The 25,820-nt window shown below is 39.2% G+C and overlaps 2 protein-coding genes and 1 long non-coding RNA gene across 3 annotated transcripts in view; 2 read left to right on the top strand and 1 right to left on the bottom strand.

Moving 5' to 3' along the window:
• il10rb (interleukin 10 receptor, beta) overlaps positions 1–5,027 on the top strand; it is a 30,299-nt gene extending 25,272 nt beyond the window's left edge. Inside the window, exon 8 of the mRNA XM_023298923.3 lies at positions 991–5,027. Within this exon, the coding sequence (XP_023154691.2) occupies positions 991–1,222 (232 nt within the window). The 3' untranslated portion in view covers positions 1,223–5,027. The remainder of the gene's footprint in view (positions 1–990) is intronic.
• A 2,015-nt stretch (positions 5,028–7,042) lies between these two features.
• LOC129350053 (uncharacterized) lies at positions 7,043–8,835 on the bottom strand. The gene is made up of 2 exons (XR_008603267.1): positions 7,910–8,835; positions 7,043–7,728 (listed from the first exon to the last, which is right to left on the bottom strand). It is a non-coding gene; the product is annotated as an uncharacterized LOC129350053 (long non-coding RNA).
• A 2,924-nt stretch (positions 8,836–11,759) lies between these two features.
• Positions 11,760–25,820, top strand: part of LOC111588648 (transmembrane protein 50B) — a 34,505-nt gene continuing 20,444 nt past the window's right edge. The window contains exons 1-3 of the mRNA XM_023299129.3: positions 11,760–11,915; positions 12,659–12,837; positions 20,332–20,441. Coding sequence (XP_023154897.1) covers positions 12,739–12,837; positions 20,332–20,441 — 209 coding nt within the window. The 5' untranslated portion in view covers positions 11,760–11,915; positions 12,659–12,738. The remainder of the gene's footprint in view (positions 11,916–12,658; positions 12,838–20,331; positions 20,442–25,820) is intronic.

The raw sequence follows: 25,820 nt of genomic DNA, 5'->3' as shown, positions 1-25,820 counted from the left end.
CAGCTCAATTGATATTTCCCACTTTAAAAAAATCTGTCAAAATTAAAGATGGTCAGACAGCCATAAAATGAATTGAGGAGGAATGACCCATATATTATGTTTGACATGGAGAGAGTGAATGACAAGGATTGGGCATGCCATGTCTTCTTTCCATCACTGTTGTGGGTATGTCTGAGGTTATGAGGAACAGTAACATAAATATGAATTGTGTCTGATAGACAAAATATCGTCACTTTAATAAACTGATGATGTGCGCATAGGTCGGTTCAAGAGTACTGAAAACCACTTGACACATAACTTCGGTCCTGGCAAAATTACAGTGGATCCCCATTTGTTACAGAGTTCAATTTGAGATTCCGCCAATCACTGCACAATCTTGTAACCCAAGTTTTGAAATATGCTATAATTATAAGAGCAATAAGAAGAAAAATAAATATTATTATTCATCAATGTTGCATATTGGGCTGCACAGTGGCGTAGTGGTTAGCACTTTCGCCTTGCAGCGAGAAGGTCCCTGGTTCGCGTCCCGGCTTTCCCGGGATCTTTCTGCATGGAGTTTGCATGTTCTCCCTGTGCATGCGTGGGTTTTCTCCGGGTACTCCGGCTTCCTCCCACAGTCCAAAAATATGCTGAGGTTAATTGATTACTCTAAATTGCCCGTAGGTGTGAATGTGTGAGTGCTTGTTTGTCTATATATGTAGCCCTGCGACAGACTGGCGACCTGTCTAGGGTGCCCCCTGCCTTCGCCCGAGTCAGCTGGGATAGGCTCCAGCCCCCCCCCCGCGACCCTAGTGAGGATTAAGCGGTGTATAGATAATGGATGGATGGATGTTGCATATTGCATCTCTGAAAAGACTTTGTGATGATATATGCGTTGTGTTGTTTACCAAAGACAATACTTACTTAGAAATCTTCATTTACAATTTAAAAGATAGTACATCACTGTAGAAAACTAAAAGACTAAATGTTCCCTCCTTTCAATTTTTCCAGTGGAAGACACAGTCGCCAGGGCAGCAGCAGCAGCAGTGGAGACTCTGGAGTTTACTCCACAGGAGGCAGCTCCAACTTGCGGCAGTCCAACATCACCAAGTCCTTTGCAGATGCTCAAGACTGCTGGAAGGGTATATTTGACTCAGAGCTAGTGAAGATGCAGGAGATGGCTCCAGATGTTAAGAGTCAACCTCTGATCACAGATGAGAGCACTGTAGACATTTCTGTCTGAAGCCATGCACGGGAAAAGACATTTATTGAGAAGAGCATGATGCTAAGAGGATGTCACAGAAGGTGCAGATGTGGGGAGTGTGCAGTGTTCCCTTTTTGCACCTTTCACTGTGAAACAAGTAGAGGTATGTGTGGTGTCTGTTATATATAATATATGGAAGAAAGACACAAGCTGATGAGTGACAAACTCACAAGAAAAAAAATGTTGTTGCATCGGTGTTGCCAGCCTCCATGTAGTGCTGAAGACATGCCACCATACTGCTGACTTGAGCTTTCTAAAAATTATATGAAAAATTCAGGTCCTTATTTGGAGAACATCATATTTACACCAACCAGGAGGTGCTGTTGATGCTGTTTTAAATATATTCTACATTCCCTTCTCCTTGTCTCCAACCGCCACTGTCTTAACCCTGCATTCATGTTGTGAGTGGTCAATGTGGGGCTTGAATTTGACTGAGCTTAACAAAGAGGGATGTATCTCGATAGCAATCTGCATTAGTCCTGGTTTCAATCTTTGGCCGCCACATTGCTTTCACACTCAAATGAGAACATTTTTGTGATGTTAAATTTTGGTAATTTTGGCTGTGTTAATGCATGTGGCATAACATTTGGTAAATGTGTATACTTTGGGGGAAATTTAATTCTAAACTCAGCTCCCATAATGTATACATGTATTATAGTGTGTAATATTTACACTCCAGACCTTAAAGACCAAAATGTCCCCATGGAAACCCATTAAAACTGCTATTTTTGATGTCCCTACCATTACATCATGAAAAATGAAAGTAAATTGTGAAATTTTTAAAAATATTTCGCCTATGAAATAAATTGAGTTTTGGGGTGTTGGTAGGGATGTCACAGTGTGCTAAAAATGTATATGTATGTGCATATATATATATATATATATATATATATATATATATATATATATACATACATACATACATACATACATACATACATACATACATACATACATACATACATACATACATATATATATACATACATACATACGGTCATGGAAAAAATGATTAGCCCACCCGTGTTTTCTTCAATGTCTTGTTCATATTAATGCCTGGTATAACTAAAGGTACATTTGTTTGGACAAATACAATGATAACAACAAAAATAGCTCAAAAGAGTTTGATTTAAGAGCTGATATCTAGCCATTTTCCATGGTTTTCTTGATAATAACCAAAATCACTTAAGTTCTTACATCAATAGCTATGGCATTGTACTGCTAAAAAACAGTGCTTTTAGGCATTCCATGTTGTCTTTTCTGCCTGTTTTAGTCATATGATGCACACAGGAGTTAGTACTGGATTGCATAATCATTGTTTTTGATGACTGCAGCCATGCGTCTTGGCATGCTCTCGTTCACATTCTGACATTGTTCTGCTGTCACAGCAGCCCATTCCTGTTGCACAAAGTCAAACAAATTTGCTTTGTTTTGGGGCTTGTGGTTCTCTATTTTGCGTTTGATGATTTTCCACAGGTTTTCAATTGGATTTAGATCTGGTGATTGAGCATTCCAAGGCACGGTTCGAATGTTCTGGTTCTCCATCCAGGCTTTAACTGACCTGGTTTTGTAGGCTTCTCCAGGCTTCCTCCTAACTGCTAAGTTGGCTGGAGTGGGCATCAACTGAAAATTGGATTCATCACTGAAGAGAACCTTAACCCAATTATCAACAGTCCAAACCTTGTGTATCCAGCAAAGAGTAACCAGGCTTTCCTCTGATTTCATTGATGAAGGGCTTCTTCTGTGCCCTGTGTGACTTAAGACCAGCTTCACAAAGTCGGTTTCGGACTGTCTTTGCCGAATAAGTCATATTTCTCAACAGTGTCCGCTCATTTTTATGGTCCCTGGACGTCTGACAACAATTCCTGACACAGGAACAGATGAGTGCACGGTCATTTCATGGGATAGAAAGATGTTTCTTGCCACGACCAGCTAGCAATTTGGTAGTACCATGTTCGGCTTGTTTTTCCTTGGCGTAATGAACGGCTGTCTTGGACATGTTCAGTTTTTTCGCTACCTGTCTTTCACTCGTGCCAATTTCCAGCAGTGCCAAGATGGCTGCCTTTGTGGCTTTACATAATTGTTTTGTTTTTGGCATTATGTGAGAGCTGACAACTTCTGAGTTGTGCTACAACTTGAATGTAAGCAGGAAACCACTTTAGGCCTTTCCATGTGCAGTGCTGCTTATTATGTAATGAGATGCATTTTTTGTCATGTTCATTGTATTCTTCAGGTAATGTACCTTTAGTGGTACCAGGCATGAAAATGAACAAGAAATTGAAGAAAACAAGGGTGCTCTAATGAAGCAAGATATATGGAATTATGTAGAAAACAATTGTGAAATAATTTTTTAAAAATTTTATATTTTAGATTCCTCAAAATAGCCACCCTTTGCTTTGATTACTGCTTTCCAAACCCTTGGCATTCTCTTGATGAACTTCATGAGGTAGTCACATGGCATAGTTTTCACTTCACAAGTGTGCCTTGTCAAGGTTAATTTGTTGAATTTCTTGCCTTAATGGAGTTGGAACCATCAGTTGTGTTGTGCAGAAGTCAGGCTGGTACACAGTTGACAGCCCTATTTGACAACTGTTAGAATCCATATTGTGGCAAGAACTAATCAGCTAAGAGAAATAACAGTCCATCATTATTTTAAGAACTGAAGGTCAGTCAGTCTGGAAAATTTCAAAAACTTTGAATGTATCCATCAAGCACTACGACGAAACTGGCTCTCATGAGAACCGTCCCAGGAAAGGAAGAGTCACCTTTGCTGCTGAAGATAAGTTCATTAGAGTCACGAACAACAATAATAATAATAATAATGCCTTTAATTTGTAATGCACTTTACATACAGAATCTCAAAGTGCTACAATAGGAAAAGTACAAAATACATTTATAAAACATTTCAGCCAGTCTCAGAATCGCAAGTTAACAGCACCGCAGATTCGAGCCCAGATAAATGCCACACAGCGTTCCAGTAGCAGACACATATCTACATCAACTCTTCAGAGGAGACTACGCCAATCAGGCATTTATGGTCAAATAGCTGCTAAGAAACCAGTACTAAGGAAAGCAACAAGCAGGAGAGATTTGTTTGGACCAGGAAACACAAGGAATGAACATTAGACCAGTGGAAATCTGTGCTTTGATGAGTCTAAATTTGAGATCTTTGGTTCTACCCACCGTGTCTTTGTGTGAAGCAGAAAAGTTGAACAGATGGTCTCTGCATGCATGGTTCCCACTGTTAAGCAGTTGGACCATCATTTGTTTTTCAACAGAACAATGACCCCAAACACGCCTCCAGGCTGTGTAAGGGCTACTTGACCAAGAAGGAGAGTGATAGAGTGCTGTGTCAGGTGACCTGGTCTCCACAGTCATCTGACCTAGACCCAGTTGAGATGGTTTGGAATGAGATGGACCGCAGAGTGAAGGTAAAATGGCCAACAAGTGTTCAGCATTTCTAGGAACTCCTTCAGGACTGTTGGAAAACCATTTCAGGTGACTATCTCATGAAGCTCATCGATAGAATGCCCAGAGCAGTAATCAAAGTAAAGGATGGCTATTTTGAAGAATCTAAAATATAAAACATGTTTTGACTTATTTCACACTTTTTGTTCACTATATAATTCCATATGTGTTCATTCATAGTTTTGATGCCTTCAGTGAGAATCTACAATGTAAATAGTCATGAAAAAAAAAGAAAAACCATTAAATGAGAAGGTGTGTCCAAACTTTTGACTTGTAGTGTACCTGCACATTATGCAATAAATAGTTGAAAATCCAATGATTCTTTCTGTTTTTCAATTTTCTGGTGACATTTGGGTGATTTATTTTAACAATGACCGTCAAACCCACAAATGAGTTTTGGGGGTTCAGAGGGATATTAAGCAGATGCAGTGAAGAAATCCTAGCAATTGAGAAACTAAAACCAGCAAATATTTGAAGAACTGAATTGACAATTTAAAATGTATTTATGCAGTTACATTTGACAAATGTAGTGATCAGGTGCTTTCCAACACCAGGGAATGTGAGACATTTTCCTTTGTAAAAGAGCTGTCAGGATTTGTCAGCCATTATTCTACGGACTAAAGACTAAAAGCCAAAAGCAGTGAGAGGTCACAGTGACAAGCTTGTTGACCGCCAGCAGGTCCTTTGATCTACAGGAAACGTGATCTTGTTCTGACCTGTTGATGACATTGCTCATTGCTTGAATGTGTCAAGCTCAGTAGTGTGTTGTACAGACAACATAAAGGTAGACAGTGCTTTTTAGCCTTGATTTTCTATAGACAAATTTAGCTTTATCATCAATGTGTATGTCGTGCTGGGCCAAAAAGGTAAACCCCAACCAATTATGATTTGAAAGTAGTTAGAACTATACACCTTTCCCAGCACCCTGGCTATATGTATGTGACCAACAAGGAAAAATCACCTCTAGGCTGTAGTCCTTCAGAGACTGTGCAACATAGAAACAGTGCAACAACCTCTGCTAAATAACCTCTAAATGAGCACCTAATGTTACTGGGTTTGTTTGTTTTTAGATTTAGATTTGATTTTAGATTTGGATGGACCACACAGTAGTGCCTGGGGTCTTTCTGTGTGGAGTTTGCATGTTCTCCCTGTGCCTGCCTCAGTTCTCACCAGGTGCTCCAGTTTCCTCCCACAGTCCAAAAATATGCTGAGGTTAATTGGTGATTCTAAAATCTAAAATGCAATAGCTTCTGCGTATTTTCTGTATCCTACTAGATGTGACTACATGTGACACGTGTCTACTGGCATGTCATATACTCCAAAGGGTGGACGCAGCTTAGGTTTGGGTTAGAATAAATTGGTTTTATTCACACAAGAGATGAATATTGTTAAGATTTTAACAGTACCATTACTGGCACTGGTTATCAATTCAGTACTTTAACGGTACTCTTATTGGTACTTTTTGATTTTTTTTTTTTTAAAAGAACATTATTTACTTCTCTGTCAGCAGTCTCTGCGTGTTAAACCGTGCTGCAGGTGTGTGACAGAACTGCTCCATGTCCTCACATACAAGCTCCTAAAGAGAGAGCTTTTATTTTGAATTTGGAAAATGAAAATATATTTATACATAACTGTCTTATTGTGGTGAGTTAGAATGTGCAAGATAAAGTTGTTAATTTCTGATGTACCGATAGCAGGATTGGTAATGTCAAAGCTCATTGATTCTCTGGTAGAATTTAGTCCTGGATACAGGGGTTCTGTAACTATCCCTAACTGGTCGGAGCAGTTTTCTTGCAGTTTCCACAGCGGCATTTTGTTCTTTTTCCTTTCCTTCTGCACTCATTTTCTCACTCTGTATTGGTTCTTGGTTACTTGGTAGTCTTGGTTCTTTGTTTTGTTTGTTCTTAATCTATTTTATATGTTTTACTTCACTTCTACAGCACTTATTATACAACCTCACGCTTGTAAAGACATTAAGAAACTTAGCATTCTTATTTTGTCACAAGGAATGACGAGAAGGGAGGGTTTTGTCTGCAATGTATACTTTTTTAGTTGATTAAAAACTTCTTCTGTATGACATCAGATTTATGAATACAAAAGCATCTGTCCTGTTCCTGAAACTGCAACCAGTATGTATAGTATGGGTAACATTTTGAGGTAGCAAGTGGTAAGAAATACACAAAATGGTAACAAATTAAACTGGTCTTTATGTCGATTGTAATACAGTTTTTCTCAATTGATAAGACGGTGTTCCTGAATAATAGCACACATTTCCCAACACACTGCACACTATTTTCTTTATTTGAACACAATTCACAAAGCACTGCACACTTGTGTCAAAAGCGCACTTTATTGTCAAAATTTGAACTTTGTTTTCAAAATTAAGACACAAGAAGCAAAACTAGGACACTGCACTGCTAAATACAAAACACTCTTCTCTCACTGTGTTTTCATATGAAGTGTAAAAATATGATACAGTCCTCAAAAATGACAACTTAAACACAAATGCATCCGATAAATAAATCAGACGGGGTCATTGCAGTGCCTGACTGTACATTATAAAATAAAAATAATGCTAGACAAAAAATACAGCACTGTATTGTACACAGTACAGTATGCAAATATTTACACCACATCTGCATCAATTCTTTCAGCCTGGTCAGACCACAGGACCTCATCAACATCACAAGCTATGTTTTCTCTGGCCAGGGAACGTGGAAAGAAAGACCTAGTGTGTCTGATCCAGCCCTGACATGCATCAACAGAAACATCACCACATGTCAAGACCACTGATTGCAAGAGATTTTCCCAAAGTATGGCTGCTGCTCATATACCTTCCACCTCCATGTAGAGAAGAATTCTTCTATAGGATTCAGAAAGGGAGAATATGACGGCAGAAAAACCACAATACCGTGAGGGTTCATATTGAACCATTACTAAATTAATAGTCGTCTATGAAAACTAACATTGTCCCAGATGTATTCATGTGCATCATCAGAATCCAATTGAAAAACTCTCTGGAAAAAAACGCACACAATACAGAGAAAAACTCAGTCATGTACACTTTCTGTAATTTTACCAGCACCTGTGAACCAGAATTATGCAGTAGATTTTTTACAGTATTCTCAGAACATTTCTGACTGCTTGTATTGTTACAGTATAGATATGTCACTGAAGTGACAAACAACATTTACATACCATGTAAAGTGGTCTAGGACCAGGTGCATGGGCAGGTCCAGGTTCTGGTTCTGGCAGTGGTCTGGGTCATCCACGTCCTCTTCTTCCAACATGACCTCTTGCTCCTCTGACATCCATTCTGAACAGCTAATTCTGTTTCCAGGTAGGTTTTATAGTGTGCAGCAGCTTCTTCCCACAGGCAATCAGGCTGTTGAACCACCTCAGCAATACACTTTACTTGGCTTGTTACATTTTGCTACAGGCTGCTTTAGCTCAGGCTTATACACCCACTTCTGTGTTATCATACTCAAAACTATGGATGCCTGTTAGGCATTAACCTTAATACATTACAGTCCTCAAGAACTTAACTGTTTCTGAAAGAGGATCATTTCAACAGATGTTTGTCAAATGTGGGCGGGCAGACAGTCATGCGGCTCGCAGTCAGTCTGACCAATCACTGCTCTCTGGCTCCGCCCTCTTTCAATCTTTTTTTTCGTTTCTGGCTCCAACACTGCATGTCAATCAGAAAGTAGCATTTTAGAAACCAGCGGGTGACGACAAGGTAGCTATGTATAAGCCTAACTGCAGGTATTGGAGACAGCTGCGGGGATCGGCGCACATGTGAACAATCACCATTAAAGCCCGGGTTATTCATCCACACGCTGCCAGATCATAGACATCTGTACTCCGTATTCCTGCTGGTCCCGACCTGTCTCCAACATGCCTTCCTGGAGCCACTGCGGCCTGAACCCCCTGCATTGGTGACACACTCGCTATCTTGATTCTGCCGACCATCGACCTGTATTTTCCACCAGCCCTATTCCTGTTCTGCCTGCAGAGTTGGAGGCTGCACTGTCAGGGCTGCACACTTCTTCTACGGCCGCACGTTTATAGTGTTTTTTATAAACAGCGCCACCGACTGCAATGGATGATAACTAAAATGCACAAGTTACGGTTTTAAAGGATGATTTCACTCAAAAAATACTTAGACTTTAAAAGGTTGATTCAAGGAGTATTCCACTTTCATTTCGGCCCCAGTAAGTTTGTTTACAGAGCCGGAGGATGCACTTTCAGGACCACACTGATAGGACCACAATTCTTGGGCTGCCTGCTTCTTCTAGGTGCTTGTGTTTCCTGCTGAGTTGTAATAATTTAATAATCTAACGTTATGACACAAATAAACATTTGTTTTATAACGTTTTATTTAAGTTTATTAACATTCCTGTTGTTTACGTTTGCGCCGCAAAGCTGTTGTTAATCTGCTAAATTGAGAAACAAACTATGTTTGAACTCATCATTAAGCAGTACAAACGACCACTTTCATATACAGCTAATGCACAGTGAAACCAACTATTAGCTTGTTTGTTGATTTGTTTGAGTCCTAGCCAGATTTTGGTAGCCCAGCTCCATATGATGATAATTAACTCAAGCCATTGTATTAATTAATCCTTTGGGACAGATGGTAAAAGCATGCTGAAGTGATCTGTCGCCTACATTAAGAAAAAAAATCATCATTAAAACTGTAATTTTACAGGTTTAATGATGTTAGTAAAGTTTCAGGTATCTGAACTGGTGGCAGTTTAAATCGGAGGTGCATTAATGCTGGATTTCTCTTAGAGCTGTTGTGCTGCTGGTTATCAGTCGTAGTTTACTAAGAACCTCGTTCATCAGTTATTCCACCTGTGACAAGTCCAAATGTCTGCTGTGTACTTTCACTGTGTGTTAAACAGTGAAAGTACATTTTCTTCATAGTTAATCTTCTCATTAGCACATGTTTTTGTGATGTTGAGATCTGTTACAGTATACATTTTCCATTGTCACAAACCAGGGGTTTGAATTCCAGTAGGGGAGTTTTAAAAAACATCTTTACACAAAGAAGAAATTGCCCTCTCCAAACGCTTCTGTTGTTGCCACATACTATTCATTTAGAAGAGAAAGGACACATTTTAAACTCATAATTCTTCTTTCCACTGTGAAACTGCTTTCAGATGGACATGCCTTTGATCCAGAAGTGGTGGTGTCTTCTCCTGGAGCGTTTCCAAACAGAGTACAACAACCCTGAACAAAACATGTATATTTATTTTAGTATTAAGTTAGGGGGTTACTTCCACTTCTACAAACTTGTAACACCCTATCAGTGCCATGTCAATAGAAAATCTGGTAACTACATCAAGTTCATCAGACTGTGGATGGCAGTCTTTGTCGAGAGTATTTATGCATGTTAATTTGTCCAACAATGTATGAGCTTTTTCCCATTCAATATCGTAGATGAATCTTATTGTTTGAAGGGCATAGCCAGATGTGTGCTTTCTGGACTTATGAAGCCAGAAGCTTGCTCCAGGGAACCCTTAAACCAGTTTACAGAAAGCCAAGACAGAGTGCCATCACTCAGGAAGTTCCACTCCACATACAGGCTGTCACTGACTGGTGGATGTCATTGTACAGTCAAAGGGAGCTGAGCAGCATTTGGTGCTACTTTGAAAATGTTCCTGTTTTCTCATCATTGCAGACTGATTTAAAAGATTTACTTTGGGCCTTTGTTAGTAATATTATCAGTGGACATAACATTTTCTGGCTGTGTTTTAGAAGAATACCTGAGTTCCAAAATATAATTGCTTCTTTACCTAAATAAATAGCACCTTTCATGGCACTACTTGTGGATGCACCTGTTTAACATGGCTTGCTCTGCTGTAAAATGGTATATGTAAATTATATTGTTTAAAAATTAACCTTTTTTTTGGTAGGCCATCATATATGGTCTGTCTGTGCAGGAAAATCTGTCCCTACAGGAGGCTGAGCAGGTCTACTTCAGTGGTCCACCTTACCATTAAAGGTAAGGGTAAAGGATATATATTTTTTTTACATTTACACAATGCCCAAAGATTTTTTTAAACTATTTACAAATAGAAGTAGTTTTCACCTTAATTAAGGAATAACGGTGCTAGTGAAGGTACCCCTTTTAAGTGTTACCAGTATTTCTGTCAACCCTGCAGTGATAATTTTGTCTGTCTAGTAATTCAGTGAAGTGGAAGAATTTTTAGAGGGATAGAAAAAGAGCTGAAGAAAGAAGGACGACAGTTCATTCACAGGTGGTGCTCACTTCAGAAAGGACTATAGTGGCATGAAATGTTAAAAATCAAATACAGTTTACCAAGGTAAAAAAGTGAAATATGTGCAGTTTATGGGATATATCAGTGCTATATCTACTTATGCATATCAGTGTCTGTTTGTGTGTCTCTCTCAGGAGGTGGTGAGATCAGAGATTTCACAGCGAGAATCATAGAGCTAATTTACTCAAGTGTGTTTAGCTTTTATTTTTATTTAATGTTACTGTATAAAATGAAAATAAATATATATCTGCATCCTGAGTTGTCCTCGTGTATTACCTCTTTCCAACCTTTCAGACTGTTCTGTTTGAGATCTAGACACCACAAAGATGATTCCATTATTATTTTTACTTGATAATTACACAATTTGTCCAATGCAAGTCTTAGCAACCAAGTTATGATATTGTAATAAGTACTATTTGGGTGGATTAAACCTTTAAATTCTTAGGCAGGATATGAAGTAGTATTTTGTGTGGAATACTCGGTGTAGTCCTGAAAGTACAGCCTCTGACTCTGTAGACAAACTCACTGGGGACAAAATAAAAGTGAAATAATCCTTGAATAAACCTTTTAAATTCTAAGTGTATTTTGAGTGAAATCATCCTTTAAAACCGTAAGTTTTGCATTTCAATCGTAAATTGTGCACTTTAGTGATCATCTATTGTGGGAGTCGTCTATAAAAACTGCTCTAAATATTCGGCCTTAGAAGAAGTGTGTAGACCTGTGGGTTGCTTCCGGCTCTGCAGACATTGATTCATTTGTCCGTGTGTTCAGCTGGAGTCGGTGGCGGTAGTGCGTTTAGGCTGCTGTATGCAAGCTATCATAAAACATGAAGAAGACGACGACGACGAAGAAGAAGAAGAAGAAGAGCCAATGTTAGATTTTCAATGGAAACTGAAAGCAATTACGGCTCTTAAAAGGTGGGAGATTGCACTTTACACGGCATGCAAGCATTGCACACTGGGGAAAACTAGTCCATGTCTATTAAGTTGTAAATACTCAGTGTGTTCGTGTTTGACATTAGCCAACCGCTAGCTGGCTTATCGTTGTTAAAAAGAGAGTTGCAGTTGTAGCTGGCTGAGTAACGTTATGTTAGCTACCGCTGACACCTTAACGAAAGATAAGGTTTGCTTTGACACAGCTCAGAAAAGATTTGTGCGTTACGGTTATTGAGTCACCAATGGTACATGATTGGACAGCCGCCCGTTTTTACTAAGTAGCCCTGCTGTGGATGGACTGTAGCCCAACATTAATACCAGTTAGGTTAACGTTAAAGAGCGTCAAGCTATTAACCAGATACTGGTGTACCTCGGTTCGCTGTTGCATTGACAATAACTTAAAACAGTTCGATGAGCCGGGCTTCAGAGACTATAGCAGTATAATTATCCACGGAATAAAAGATAAATATAGTATTGGTTGAACTGAATTTGTTATTTAATTTGGTGATCCTGTGATGTCAGTAAAAGTCGTTGAGTTGGGACTTGTAAAGCAGGTTCCTCCACTCTCAGTTTCTAGCAAATAACTAGTGATGTATTTATATGACAAGCAAATCGCTTATCCCAAAATTGCACTCAGTCTGTGCATGAATTGCTCATTTCTGGTTTTGAAAAATGTCACAAAAAGGGAGATGTTAACACATATTCTATTTATCTACCTTCTGCAGACAGAAACACTGATCTCCTGAAGAACTGGTTCATTTGTCAAAACAAGGGTTTAAGTAAAAGAAGGAGACAGACCCTGCAGATGGCTGGTTTTCTGGATAACTTCCGCTGGCCAGAGTGTGAATGCATCGACTGGGGGGAGAGGAGGAACACGGTGGCTTCTGTAGTGGCTGGAGTTCTGGTTAGTGGTCTGCAGAGTGCACTACAGTGAGAATGACAGACATGGACAGACAAAACAGCAGTGAGCCTACAGAAATATTAGTGTTTGTACATAAAGGGCACACTCATGGGGTTCTTACTGATAGGAATTTTGAGTTAAAGTTTATTTGTCATCAAACTCAGCAGAAAGTAAATATTTCTGCAAGACAGAGTTATGCAAAACTGTAAGGCACCAGGCTTACTCATGTAAGTGTCTCAGTGTATGGACGCATCAACACCTTGGTGACAGAAAATTATACAAGTTATTTTCTTGAAGTAAAAGGGGTCAAACTGAGACTCCAATGATCCTCTCAGTATTCTTATGCAGAATTTATAATCTGTCTCAGCCATTGTTCGATAGCTCAGGATCCAATAAGCTATAATAATGTACAAAATTCAGATTCAGATTCTGAAAACTTTATTTGTTCCTAGGGGGCAATTAAAAAGGCACGTAGAGCAGGCAGTGCAACAATGATGTAATATTTAAGAAATAGGGATAAATATATATATATATATATATATATATATATATATATATATATATATATATATATATATGTATATATATATATATATATATATATATATATATATATATATATACAAGTCTATAGCAAGTAATATAGAAAAAATAAAAAAGAAATTAGACAAAAACACAGCTTGGTAACATATTAGTGTAAATATGTCATACATAGTGCAAATACGAATGAAAAGTAGGTGCAATATGGCAATGTGAGGTAGATACAAGAATATATCACGGTAGATATAGATTGCAAAGTGCAAAATGGCATAGTTCACAGAGGTTCATGTTAAAGTCCATGTGTGGTGGTATGTGGGAGGTGGAGGGGGGGTGTTATTCTTCATGAGTTGAGGAGATGGACTGCCCTGGGTACAAAGGTAGCCCTTCTCCTCTGTGTCCTGCATGCAGGGCAGCGAAGCCGTCGACCAGAAGGAAGCCACTCAGATGCTGAGAAGAGAGCATGTGAGGGATCACGGATGATCCGGTTTGCCAGTCTACATGTTAATTGTTCATACACTGCAGACAGAATTCTGAGAGGCAGTCCTATGATTTTTGAGCAGACAGTGACAGTCCTCTGCAGGCAGTTTCTGTTCTGGAGGCTGGTGTTGTAAAATAAGCAGGTGATGGAGAAGGTGATGGTGCTCTCGATGAAGGAGTAATAGAATATCTGGAGAATGTTCTTATTTACTCCAAAAGAGTTGAGCTTCCTTAGGAGATACTGCCCCTGGTGACATTTCCTGATAATCTCCTCTGTGTTTGAGGAGAATTTGAGCTGACTGATTATATTAGCTGTATGATATTAGTGAATTTGGTAAACTTGTTTCACAAGCTACTTAATTTGTCTACTAAAAGTCCTGATTTAAAATATTAGGTTTAAGGTTGAATTGTTGATATAACATGAATGCAACACTCAGCTTTAAAAAGGAAATGCCAGCTTAACTGCTCTTTGGTAATGAGAGTGAAGGCTTGGCGAAGTTATGTACTTCTCCAGCATCAATATAAAAAATCACTCATATTGGTAAACCCATTTATTATTTCACATTGATGCATCCTGATTTTTTACCAGTATATACAAGTAATATGTTTGCATTATATGCTGTTGTAAAGAAAATCGCCATGCACACTTTATACAGAGGGCCTGACAGTGACATAAACTGACTGTAAAAATGTACTGTCTTATATTGTTTGGTGTGACCACTGTAGATGCTTGCCATATTCAAAGATGCAAATCCAAGATGCCTGAGGTGGTTGGTTTAGTTGAACAGGTGATGGTTAATAAGTTCTGGCATAAAAAATCCATGTGCAGATACTAGCTTAGATGTCCAGAAGATGTTTGGCTTCTAATTTCTCTGGCTTTTAAATGTTGGTTCTGATTTTTGTAGGAAAAGTAGGGATATTATAAACAACTTTGAGATGTTTGACCCAACAAGTTTGAACTATGTTGCTGTTCGCATGACTTACTGCTGTCTGCATAAAACATATAAACTTGGAGTGAGAAGTGCATTTTTCACTTGGATTTTTCAACAACCCCATAAGGATTTGCACAATGTCTCTCTTGTAAACTGGTCACATGTAGTGTAGTTTGAGTCCAGCTCACTGAAGGCTGACAATTGATGTGTTGATAGAAAGCAGACTTTTCGTCACTGTGCCTTATGTCCTTAGCTGTCCTTTCCTTGAACACATATAAATTACTTCTTTTTTTTTTAAAATACATTTTTTATTCAGATTTTCATTTTTTAACCAGAAAACACAAACACAAGAAAAAAAAAACAAAAAAAACAAACAAAAAAAACTGCCAGTTCACATTTACATAAAGTGCAAGCGGTTTACATATAAGCCGTATGATGCACATTGAAGGTTCCAGCGGTCCAGAATGAGTTCACTTCAGTCTTTTGTGGATATAGGCTGAGTCCTCCTATTCTTAATGTGCTCCATAAATGGTCCCCAGATTTTGAGAAATTTATCGTGATTGTCAGACAATTTATATCGAATCTCCTCCAAATACAAACAAGATGTCATGTCGTTAAGCCACTTATAATAGCTGGGCGGCGTGGTGGCCTTCCATTCTTTCAAGATAACCCTCTTCACAATAACCATACCAAACATGATGGCCTGCTGAGCTGACTGGGTACATGCCAGAGTTTGATTTGAACAACCTAGTATTACTGTTAAAACATCAGGTGTTATGTTTTTTTTGTATATGGCAGTGTAAAAATGAAAAATCTCAGACCAGAAGTTTTTAAGCATGGGGCAGAAGAAAAATAAATGACATAGTGTACCGTTTGTTACTTTACATTTGTCACATAATGGTGAAATGGAAGGAAAAAGTCTGTTAAGCCTTGTCTTAGAAAAATGCAATTGATGCACAACTTTAAACTGTATCAATTGGAGTCTAGCATTTATTGAATACGATTTAATTACAGCCAAGGCTTGATCCCATAGATCATCTGCAATCTCTGCACTTGCATCACTCGTTCAAGCTTCCTTGAAATGGTTCGATGAGGTTGGTCGAGAGAAAAGACTGACAAATTGTGAGACCAAATGCTTGGAGGTTGGAGGTTTTCTCAATAGCTCATAAAAATCATGTTGTACTGGAAGTTTGTCAAATTGAGAAAGAGATTGTTGTACAAAATGCCTGATCTGCAGATATCTGAAGAAATGAGCGGGTGGGAGATTATACTTCGTTTGCAATTGATTAAAAGATGCAAAATTATTATCGATATAAAGGTCCTTGATTGACAGAATACCTTTATTTGACCATTGTCTAAACACGGGATCTAATGTGCCCGGTTTGAATGCTGGATTTTGGCATATAGGTGCATATACAGAAAGGTCTGGAAGATGCAGTATCTTTTTTATTTGTTTCAAAATCCTTAATGAGCTATGTAAAACAAAATCATGTTTGATTGGTTTTAAAGGGATTTCTGGCTTACTAAATAATAAAGCAGGTAAAGATGTACCTGTAAAAGATTGACAATTATGAGATTCAATTGCAGGCCAACACGGCTTCTGATCATCGTTATGGTTTTGGGACCAGAAAACCAAAGATCTGACATTGCAGGCCCAGTAGTAATGTCTCATAATAGGCAGCCCAAGACCACCCTCTGAAGAAGGTTTTTGAAGGTGTGCTTTGGCAATGCGAGGAGTTTTGTTGGCCCAAATGAATGAAGTAATTATGGAATCAACTGTTTTAAAAAATGATGTTGTAAGAAAAATGGGTATATTCTGGAACAAATATATGAATTTAGGAAGTACAACCATTTTTACAATATTTACTCGTCCGATTACAGAGATTGGGAGTAACTTCCATTTTTCAATCATGTCTCTAAGTTTATTTAATAATTGTGTAAAATTCAGTTTGAAAAGAAGTTTGGGATCCCTGGGAATGGTGAGTCCTAAATATTCAAAGTGCTCAGTAGTAATTTTAAAAGGTAAATTGTTAAGAAGTCTTTTGGCTAATCCCTCAGAAAGTGGCATCAGAACACTTTTCTCCCAGTTTATAGTAAAACCAGAAAATTGACCAAATTCCTTAATTACCTCAAGGAGAGGTGGAAGAGACCGTCTGATGTCACATACTGTCAAAATAACATCGTCAGCATACAAGCTAATAGTGCACTCCGATGCATTGTATCTGAATCCTACTATTTCAGGCTTTGCCCTGATGGCAATGGCGAGTGGCTCAAGCGCCAGTGCAAAAACCATTGGCGACAGGCAACAACCTTGCCTCGTGCCCCGATGTAGTAAAAATGGAGGGGACTTGTTATTGTTAGTAAGTACGCAAGACCTGGGACGAGCATAAAGCATTTTTGCAAGAGCCATGAACCCCTCGCCAAAACCGAATTTCTGAAGAACAATAAACATATACTCCCACTCAATTTGGTCAAAAGCCTGCTGCGCATCCAAAGAGATGACAGCAGAATATGGTATGGGCTTATTAGAATACATGATATTCAAAAGTCTACGGGTATTTGAAAATGTAAATCTTTCAGGGATAAACCCGGTTTGATCATTATGAATTAAGGTACCGATGTGTTCGCTCAACCGATTTGCCAAGACTTTAGCAATAATTTTCTGATCACTGTTTAAAAGACTAAGAGGACGATAGGAGGCCAAATTTGTTTCATCTCTACCCTTTTTTAACAAGACACAGATATTTGCATCATATAATGTTTCTGGAAATGAACCTGTTTTCACAGAACAATGCGAAGCAGCAATGGGGCAACTTTGTCAATGTGAACTTTATAAAATTCAATGCCAAAACCATCAGGACCACAAGCTTTACCATTTGGAAATGAACGGATGGCATTTTTTATCTCTTCTAATGTGAAGTCTGCGTCTAGCTGTTGTTTCGCAGTATCGCCCAATATTGGCATATCTAATTTGTTCAAAAATTCCAATATTTCTTTCCTTGATGATGATGATGATGATTTAGATGTATACAAGTCACTGTAATATTTACAAAACGCGTCATTAATCTGCAATGGGTCAGTTATTACTTCTCCGTTATATAAAATTTTATAAATTGCACGGTCAGCCAGAACCCCTTTTAGTTGCCTGGCCAATACACTGTCTGCTTTGTCTCCAAGCTCAAATTGCCTTTGTTTAAGCTTTTGTATATAATTGCAAACCTGCTCACCAAGAATATAAATTACTTCATTGCTGGTGGCTTCACGCAGTAGAGCCAGAAAATCATCCAAATTGAAAATTACATATTCACAAAAACACACAAAAATAGTATTATGTTTTATGCATTTTTTGCACGTAGTGACTCTGTTTTATGTTCCTCTCTCAGTCACAACCCCTGCATAAAATGTAGACAGATTAGAGGATGTGACCTCACTGTGTTGTTGTCAGTGCCAAAGCACTGTAGGAATGACAACCTTAGGAAGAGTCAGTTGAAAGAGCCTTTCTTTGTTCTGCTGTTTGGCTTAAAAAGCTGTGCAGATGTGGATGGATCCCACTGAGATACATCCCATCACTCTTGTTTGCCTCCACCTCTTTGACACTGTGATACAAAGTGTTTTTTCAAAGGCAGCATTGATGTGGATTTTTTTCCTGAGGCTTGCAACGCATGCCATTTATTAGTGTGTCCGTCTGACACATCAGGAAGCAGTCCATACCAGCACAAGTTGGTGAGTTTAGCAAGATGAAAACAAAATGGTATAATACATACACAAGTAATAGTACATTTCGGGAGAAAGTCATTGGAGAGAAGTTCAGTTATTTTTGGTTTTGGTCCTATAGTGCTGTCATATACTGACCAGTATAAATATCTTGGTTTGACACTGGATGAACACATGACATTTAAGGAAGCTGTTAATGTTTTAGCTCAGTCAGCAGGTAGAGCTCTGGGAACTGTACTGAACAAAATTATGCATTGCGGTAATCTAGTATTCCATACTTGTGCACAACTATGCAAATCATGTGTCCCGTGTCTGACTATGCTTCTGGGGTTTGGGGCTTCCGGGGATATACAAGTTGTAATACAGTGTATCATAGAGAGATTTGATCATTTCTGGGAGTCCATAAATTTTCTTTGCTTTTGACCATTACTGAATATATGGGATGGGAACCTCCAAACATCAGACATGAATGCCAAATGCATCGCCTTTGGACTGGATTGGTGAAGATGTACCATCAGAGAATCACAAAAAATATATATTTGATTGGGACATCTCCAATCATGACCCCTGGGTAAATGAGTTAAAATCTTTATTTCATTTGAACAGCTCATCATTCATTTTTCATAACTGGTTATTCTGTGATATTCATGAGATGAGGAGTAATATGTTTCTTAGGTTTAGAGAAAAATTATTTGTTGATATTTGGTATTATCCAAACTATTGTCTTGTAAAGGATCGATACAGTGTGGAACCGTATGTGAAGTATAATTTAAGTAAAACACAGAGATCCCTGTGTCCACAGTTATACTCAGGAACATTACCATTAACTTTAGAGACTGGGAGGTTAAATGCTACTCCAGAGAAGGGGAGATTTGGTTTGCTGTGTTATTTAGACTGAGGTTCATTTTATGTTTTGCTGTCCTGTATTTGAAGATGTAAGGAAAGTACTTTTCAGTAAGATGTCCTCTCTTTATGCTGATTTATTTTGGTTGAATGACCATGAAAAATTCAAGCTATGTTTTAGAAGGGGACCCTTTTTCATGGCAGAATTTCTTTGCCAGGTCTGGGATAAAAGGCATCATATTTTATTTGAGAACTGAGCAGCAGAATAATGTGTGTTTTGGATGTATTGCTGCAATGCTATTATATTAATGTCTTGTAAACCCATGAGGGTTGGCATGCTTGTCTGCATGATATGAGAATATAGAAATCAGTCAATCAATCAATCAGTCAATCAATCAATCAATCAATCAATCAATCAATCAATCAATCAATCAATCAATCAATCAATCAAAACTACACCCCATCATAATGACTAATGTGAAATTATCAGCAAGTCACAACAGCATCTTTGTACAACCTACTCTGTACTAGCTATCAGATAGTCTGCAGGCAAAATAATTGAGAAATAATTTTGTCATCACAATTAATGCCAGTCATTTGATAAAAACAAATTTTCTTCTGCTGATTTTTGACAGCTTGAGAGTTTGGATGTGATGTTCTTTGTACTTAATGGTAACATTACTGTGCATGAAAGCTGCTGAAAGAACAAGGAGTTGCCTAAAGCAGTCAGGGTGTTAATCATGCAACAGTGCAAGTAAAAATTTGTTACAAGTTTGCACAAATAACAAGAAGCATTTGGAAAACTTCGGATTTACAAAAGTAGAGGTTTATGATGCAAATACACAATTATGATCTTCAGTTGTTGAGGGGGGGAAATGTTGGAAAGCATGCACTTTAGCCAAGTGCATGTGTAACAGATCCTGCTCAGGGGAGTCATCTGATGGAACTGCCTCATGTATTCAAACATCAACCCTGTCTTGTCTGCTTCCAGTTTTTTACAGGCTGGTGGATCATGATTGATGCAGCAGTAACGTATCCGTCCCAGCAGATGAACCATGCCTTTCACACGTGTGGCGTCTTCTCCACGATAGCATTCTTCATGTAAGTGTTGGACACTCAGCTTGGGTCTGTAAAAATAATCAGACTAAGATCAACTGGGTAAACAGTTCCTTCAACAAAATACACTAGAATTGTTGGTGAGAAGAAAGCTGACCCTGTCCTCGCTGCCACTTAGGCTACCCTGCTAGTTAATAAGGTACAATGAGATGTGGACCTTTGGAGGGAATACCTGATACTTCCCAGGTGAAGCCCATCATTGGCAGGTGAAAGGAAGACCCTTTTAGCACCATATCTGTCAGCTATTCACAGGCCAACTGTAGAGTCAAAGATGACAGAGACTACAGAGCATTGGAAATAAACTGGCAGCACTCTTTTTGTGAGCTCTACAAAGTGCTGCACCCCTGCAACATTCCGCAGTTAGTCCTTGCATTCCGCTGTGTACTTCTTTAAAAAAACGAAACCCTGAGGTCAGCGTCCACTGTAGTGTTGGAGATCAGTGACAACTCCTACATGGGTGACAGAAGCTCCTTTCAGACATGCAACATGGACCACTGCTGGGTTATTCAATCTGTTACAGTGACTGCATTCTGTTATTCAGACCCTTTAACACAGGCCACTTGACTGTCTTGAGTGACAGTACGGCAGCTCATCTGTCTGAGGTGAACAAAAGTTCCCAGCTGCTGTTAGATACCAGTCAGTTTTGTCTACATGTCGGGATCACTTATAGTTAACCCTAAGTAATCAAGCTACTTGTGTTGCTCTGTTAGTAAATGCAGCAGCCCTCTCTCTTTCTTTGGGGACACGGATTCTACCGCTGTGTGATGCTGCAGGTTAGTAATAAACTATGAAGAAATACTCTTGAACAGCTATAAAGAAAACTGCTATTTTGTATGGGACACCACACTTTAGGGCTGGGCGATATGGCATAAAAAAAAAAAAAAATCTCAGATTTTTTCACAAAAAGTCCCGATTCACGATTCATCCGATTTTTTTTTACCCCCTACCTAATCTCCGCATGCCGGAGTCCAGACTACTTTATGCAAATGAGCTGCAGCCCTCTCCAGGTAAACACACTGGATAGCAGCTGGAAATGCGCCGCATGCGGCATGCTGGTCCGGTTGCGGTGCGTTTCCCGCTGCGATCCGGTGGGTTTACCCAGAGAGGGCTGCAGCTCATTTGCATAAAGTAGACTGACTTCTACTTTATGCAAATTGGATGCGGCATGCGGAGATTCCACGCATCGTGAAACTGTCCTCAAACTTCTAAACTAGGCGTCAGTGACCTAAAACGAGGACAGATTCAGCTGCTGCACAGATTATTTCTCGCCTCAAATGCTTTCAGAAATACTTTTCGCTGACGTGTTTTTTGAAATAAAAGGGAAAATTTGCGGCCGAGCCGCTGTGTTTATCCGACTTGTCTGCCGGACTGTCCAGCTGAAAGCTCGGTCATGTCACCACGTAGCGGCCCGCTGTTGCTCAGCGCCATGGTGTGGTCCACTAGTGACCGCCCACCATCCCTGCGATTTTCAGATGCGGTGCGTTGCCGTGCGGGAAAATAGCATCTAGTGGACACGCGCCTTTAGATCTGCAACGCTCGCTGCCATGTTGTTTGTGTATCAAGCGCGGGGGGCGCACTCTGAACTACGGGAACCCTGCAGGCAGGCATTGGTGGCAGATGTTGATGAGAAAATCGATTTTTATTAAAACAAATCGACATTAAGTACAAAGTAGAATTAATCGATAAAACCAATTTATCGCCCAGCCCTACCTCACCTGTCTAATGTGAAGAGATGTAGGCTGACGCATTGTGACTTGCCATCGGATCCTGGTCTGGACTGATCCTATCTTGATGATAATTTATCATTTTAGGAATCTATTTAAGGTAAGGGGCTGCACAGTGGCTCGGTGGTTAGCCCTGTCACCTTACAGCTAGAAGATCCCTGGTTCTTGTCCCGGCCTCGGCCTGGGATCTTTATGTGTGAAGTTTGCATTTTCTCTTTGTGCATGCGTGTACACCGGCTTCCTCCCACAGTCCAAAAACATTTTGAGGTTAATTAATAATTCTAATTGATACACTCATTAGACTCAGCCACAAACGCTACAGTCTGAGGAACTTCACCATGTTCTGAAAAAGCAAATCATTGGAAATAGGAAAAGTCACTTGTATAATTATAAAGTGCATAGTTCAGTTGTGTTGCTGCCACGATCAAGAAGAAAACATAAGCTATTACCTGTTGCAGAGAGACAGTTGGTCAGGATGGTTAAGAGTCAACCAAGCCTCACCAAAAAGAAGATCTGCAAATACTTAGAAGCTGCTGGAATGCAGGTGTTGGTGTCTACAGTGTTTTATCTTGCCATGAACTGAGAGGTTGCCATGCAAGAAGAAAGCCCTTCCTCTACAAGCAGCACTTTAAGGCTCAACTAAAGTTTGCTGTTGATCACATGGACAAAGAACAGGACTTCTGGAAGAAAGTTTGGTGGTCAAACAAAATTTGAAGTATTTGGCCACAGAAATATGTTTGGAGGAGAGAAGGCCTTGAAACCCCAATAAACCAAACCTACCATCAAGCATGGTGGTGGTAGTTTGATGCTCTGGGGCTGTTTTGGTGCCAATGGAACCGGTGCTTTACACAAAGTAAATGGAATAATGAAGAAGGATTACCTCCACATGTTTCAGGAAAACCTAAAATGACCAGCCAGAAGGTTGGATCGTGGACACAGTTGATTATCCAACAAGACAATGACCCCAAACACATCAAAAAGTGGTAGAGGTTGCTAAATCAGACTGGAATTGTCATTTTCGACAGGTCTTCCCAAAGTCCCGACTTAAACCCCATCAACAACCTGTGGATTGTGTTAAAGAAAAAATCTGTGTCAGACAGCAAATAAATTTACTTTGAAGTGGTCAAAGATACAACCAAAAGCTTGTCAGAAGCTTGTGGATGGCTACCCAGCAGATTTTCCTCATTGTTTCAGCAGACCTATATAAATCTACTATATATCTACTATGTAAGTACCAAAAAACATTGTCTGTGTTTCTTGGTTCTTGTTTGTTTTTTGCACGTGTGACAACGCTGCTGTTAAGGTTTTCTCATGGGCTCAGGCTCAGGCACAGGAACAGAGAAGAAGACGAGCGGATGCATGCACAATGATTTATTTACAGCAGGTAACAAATACAAGGACTACTACTCCCTATGGTAGCACCAACCAGGGAAAGGAAATGACTTCAAACGCAACTACTGCTGGAGGCTAAAGCGCCCCTTATGGCGAGCGGACTATGAAGAGTTACTAGAACACAAGAAGACTAACCCACGTCAGGTATGACCTGGGCAGGAAAGCTGGAGAAGTCTCAAACACACAAAAGAACCACAAGAAACTACAAATATCAGCTAACCAAGGGGAATTGAGCTAGCTAGTTAAGCTCACTAGCAAATTTTCACAAGTAGAACTTGAAACAGCAGAGCAACTATGCTCGCTAGGAAATACTAAAGTAGAACTCGAAACAGAACAGCAACTATGCTCTGTGGTATTCCACTAATTTAGAGGAAGTTTATGTAGCTTGGAAAAATAGTCTAGTAATTTATAAAAAAAAAAGCTCTTCGTAATGCCAGGACAACATATTATTCATCTTTAATAGAGGAAAACAAGAACAACCCCAGGTTTCTCTTCAGCACTGTAGCGAGGCTGACAAAGAGTCAGAGCTCTGTTGAACCTTGTATTCCTTTAGCTTTGAGCAGTAACAACTTCATGAGCTTCTTTACAAATAAAATTATTACGATTAGAGAAAAAATTAATCTGGCCCTTCCTGCAAATGTCACAGATGTATCATCGAGTACAGATACTTTAGAATTGGCTGTAAGACCAGATGGATATTTAGAATTTTTCACTCCCATACATCTCTCTGAACTAATTTCAATAGTTTCTACATCCAAACCATCGACATGTCTTTTAGATCCTATCCCAACTAGACTGTTCAAGGAAGCTTTACCTTTAATTAATTCCTAAATGTTAGATCTGATTAATCTCTCTCTAGTAACAGGCTATGTACCACAGGCTTTTAAGGTTGCTGTAATCAAACCTTTACTTAAAAAGCCCACTCTAGATCCAGATGTTTTAGCCAACTATAGACCAATTTCCAACCTCCCATTTCTCTGTAAAATTCTGGAAAGAACAGTTGCAAATCAATTATGTGAACATTTGCAAAGGAATAGCTTGTTTGAAGAGTTTCAGCCAGGCTTCAGAGTGCATCATAGCACAGAAACAGCTCTGGTGAAAGTTACTAATGACCTTCTCATAGCGTCAGATGATGGACTGGTCTCTACACTTATTTTGTTGGACCTCAGTGCGGCATTCGTTACAATCGACCACAAACTTTTATTACAGCGACTAGAACATTGTATTGGCATTAAAGGGAAAGCACTGGACTGGTTTAAATCCTACTTATCAGACAGGTTCCAGTTTGTGCATGTCAGCAATGACTCTTCTGAGCATACTAGGGTTAATCTTGGAGTTCCTCAGTGTTCTGTCTTAGGACCAATACTGTTCACATTATACATGCTTCCCTGAGGCAATATTATTAGGAAGCACTGTATTTATTTCCATTGTTATGCTGACGACACTCGATTGTATTTATCTATGAAGCCAGATGAAACTACTCAGCCAGACTGCAAGATTGTCTTAAGGACATAAAAACTTGGATGACCTATAATTTCCTACTAAATTCAGACAAGACTGAAGTCATTGTATTTGGCCCCAAACATCTTAGAGAATTGCTTTCAAAGCATATAGTTACTCTGGATGGCATTACATTGGCCTCCAGTACTACTGTGAGGAACCTCGGAGTTATCTTTGACCAGGACATGCCCTTTAACTCAAACATAAAACAAATCTGTAGGACTTCCTTTTCCACCTGAGAGATACTGTAAAAATCAGGAACATCCTGTCTCAGAGTGATGCAGAAAAAGTAGTCCATGCATTTGTTACTTCTAGGCTTGACTATTGTAATTCCTTATTATCAGGTTGTCCTGAAAGCTCTCTGAAACATCTACAGCTGATCCAAAATGCTGCAGCCAGAGTACTGACGGGAGTTAGCAAGAGAGATCATATTTCTCCTATACTGGTTTCTCTTCATTGGCTTCCTGTTAAATCTAGAATAGAATTCAAAATCCTTCTTCTGACATATAAAGCTCTTAACAACCAATCTCCATCATATCTTAAAGACCTGATAGTACCATATTATCCTAGCAGAACTCTTCACTCTCAGACTGCAGGCTTACTTGTTGTTCCTAGAATCTCTAAAAGTAGAATGGGAGGCAGAGCCTTCAGTTATCAGGCGCCTCTCCTGTGGAACCAGCTCCCAGTTTGGGTTCGGGAGGTGGACACCCTCTCTATTTTTAAGACCAGGCTTAAAGCCTTCCTTTTT

This window comes from Amphiprion ocellaris, chromosome 11 (genome assembly GCF_022539595.1).
Source record: "Amphiprion ocellaris isolate individual 3 ecotype Okinawa chromosome 11, ASM2253959v1, whole genome shotgun sequence".
In the NCBI taxonomy this organism is placed as follows: domain Eukaryota; kingdom Metazoa; phylum Chordata; class Actinopteri; family Pomacentridae; genus Amphiprion; species Amphiprion ocellaris.
This window is presented reverse-complemented; position numbering and strand designations above follow the sequence as displayed.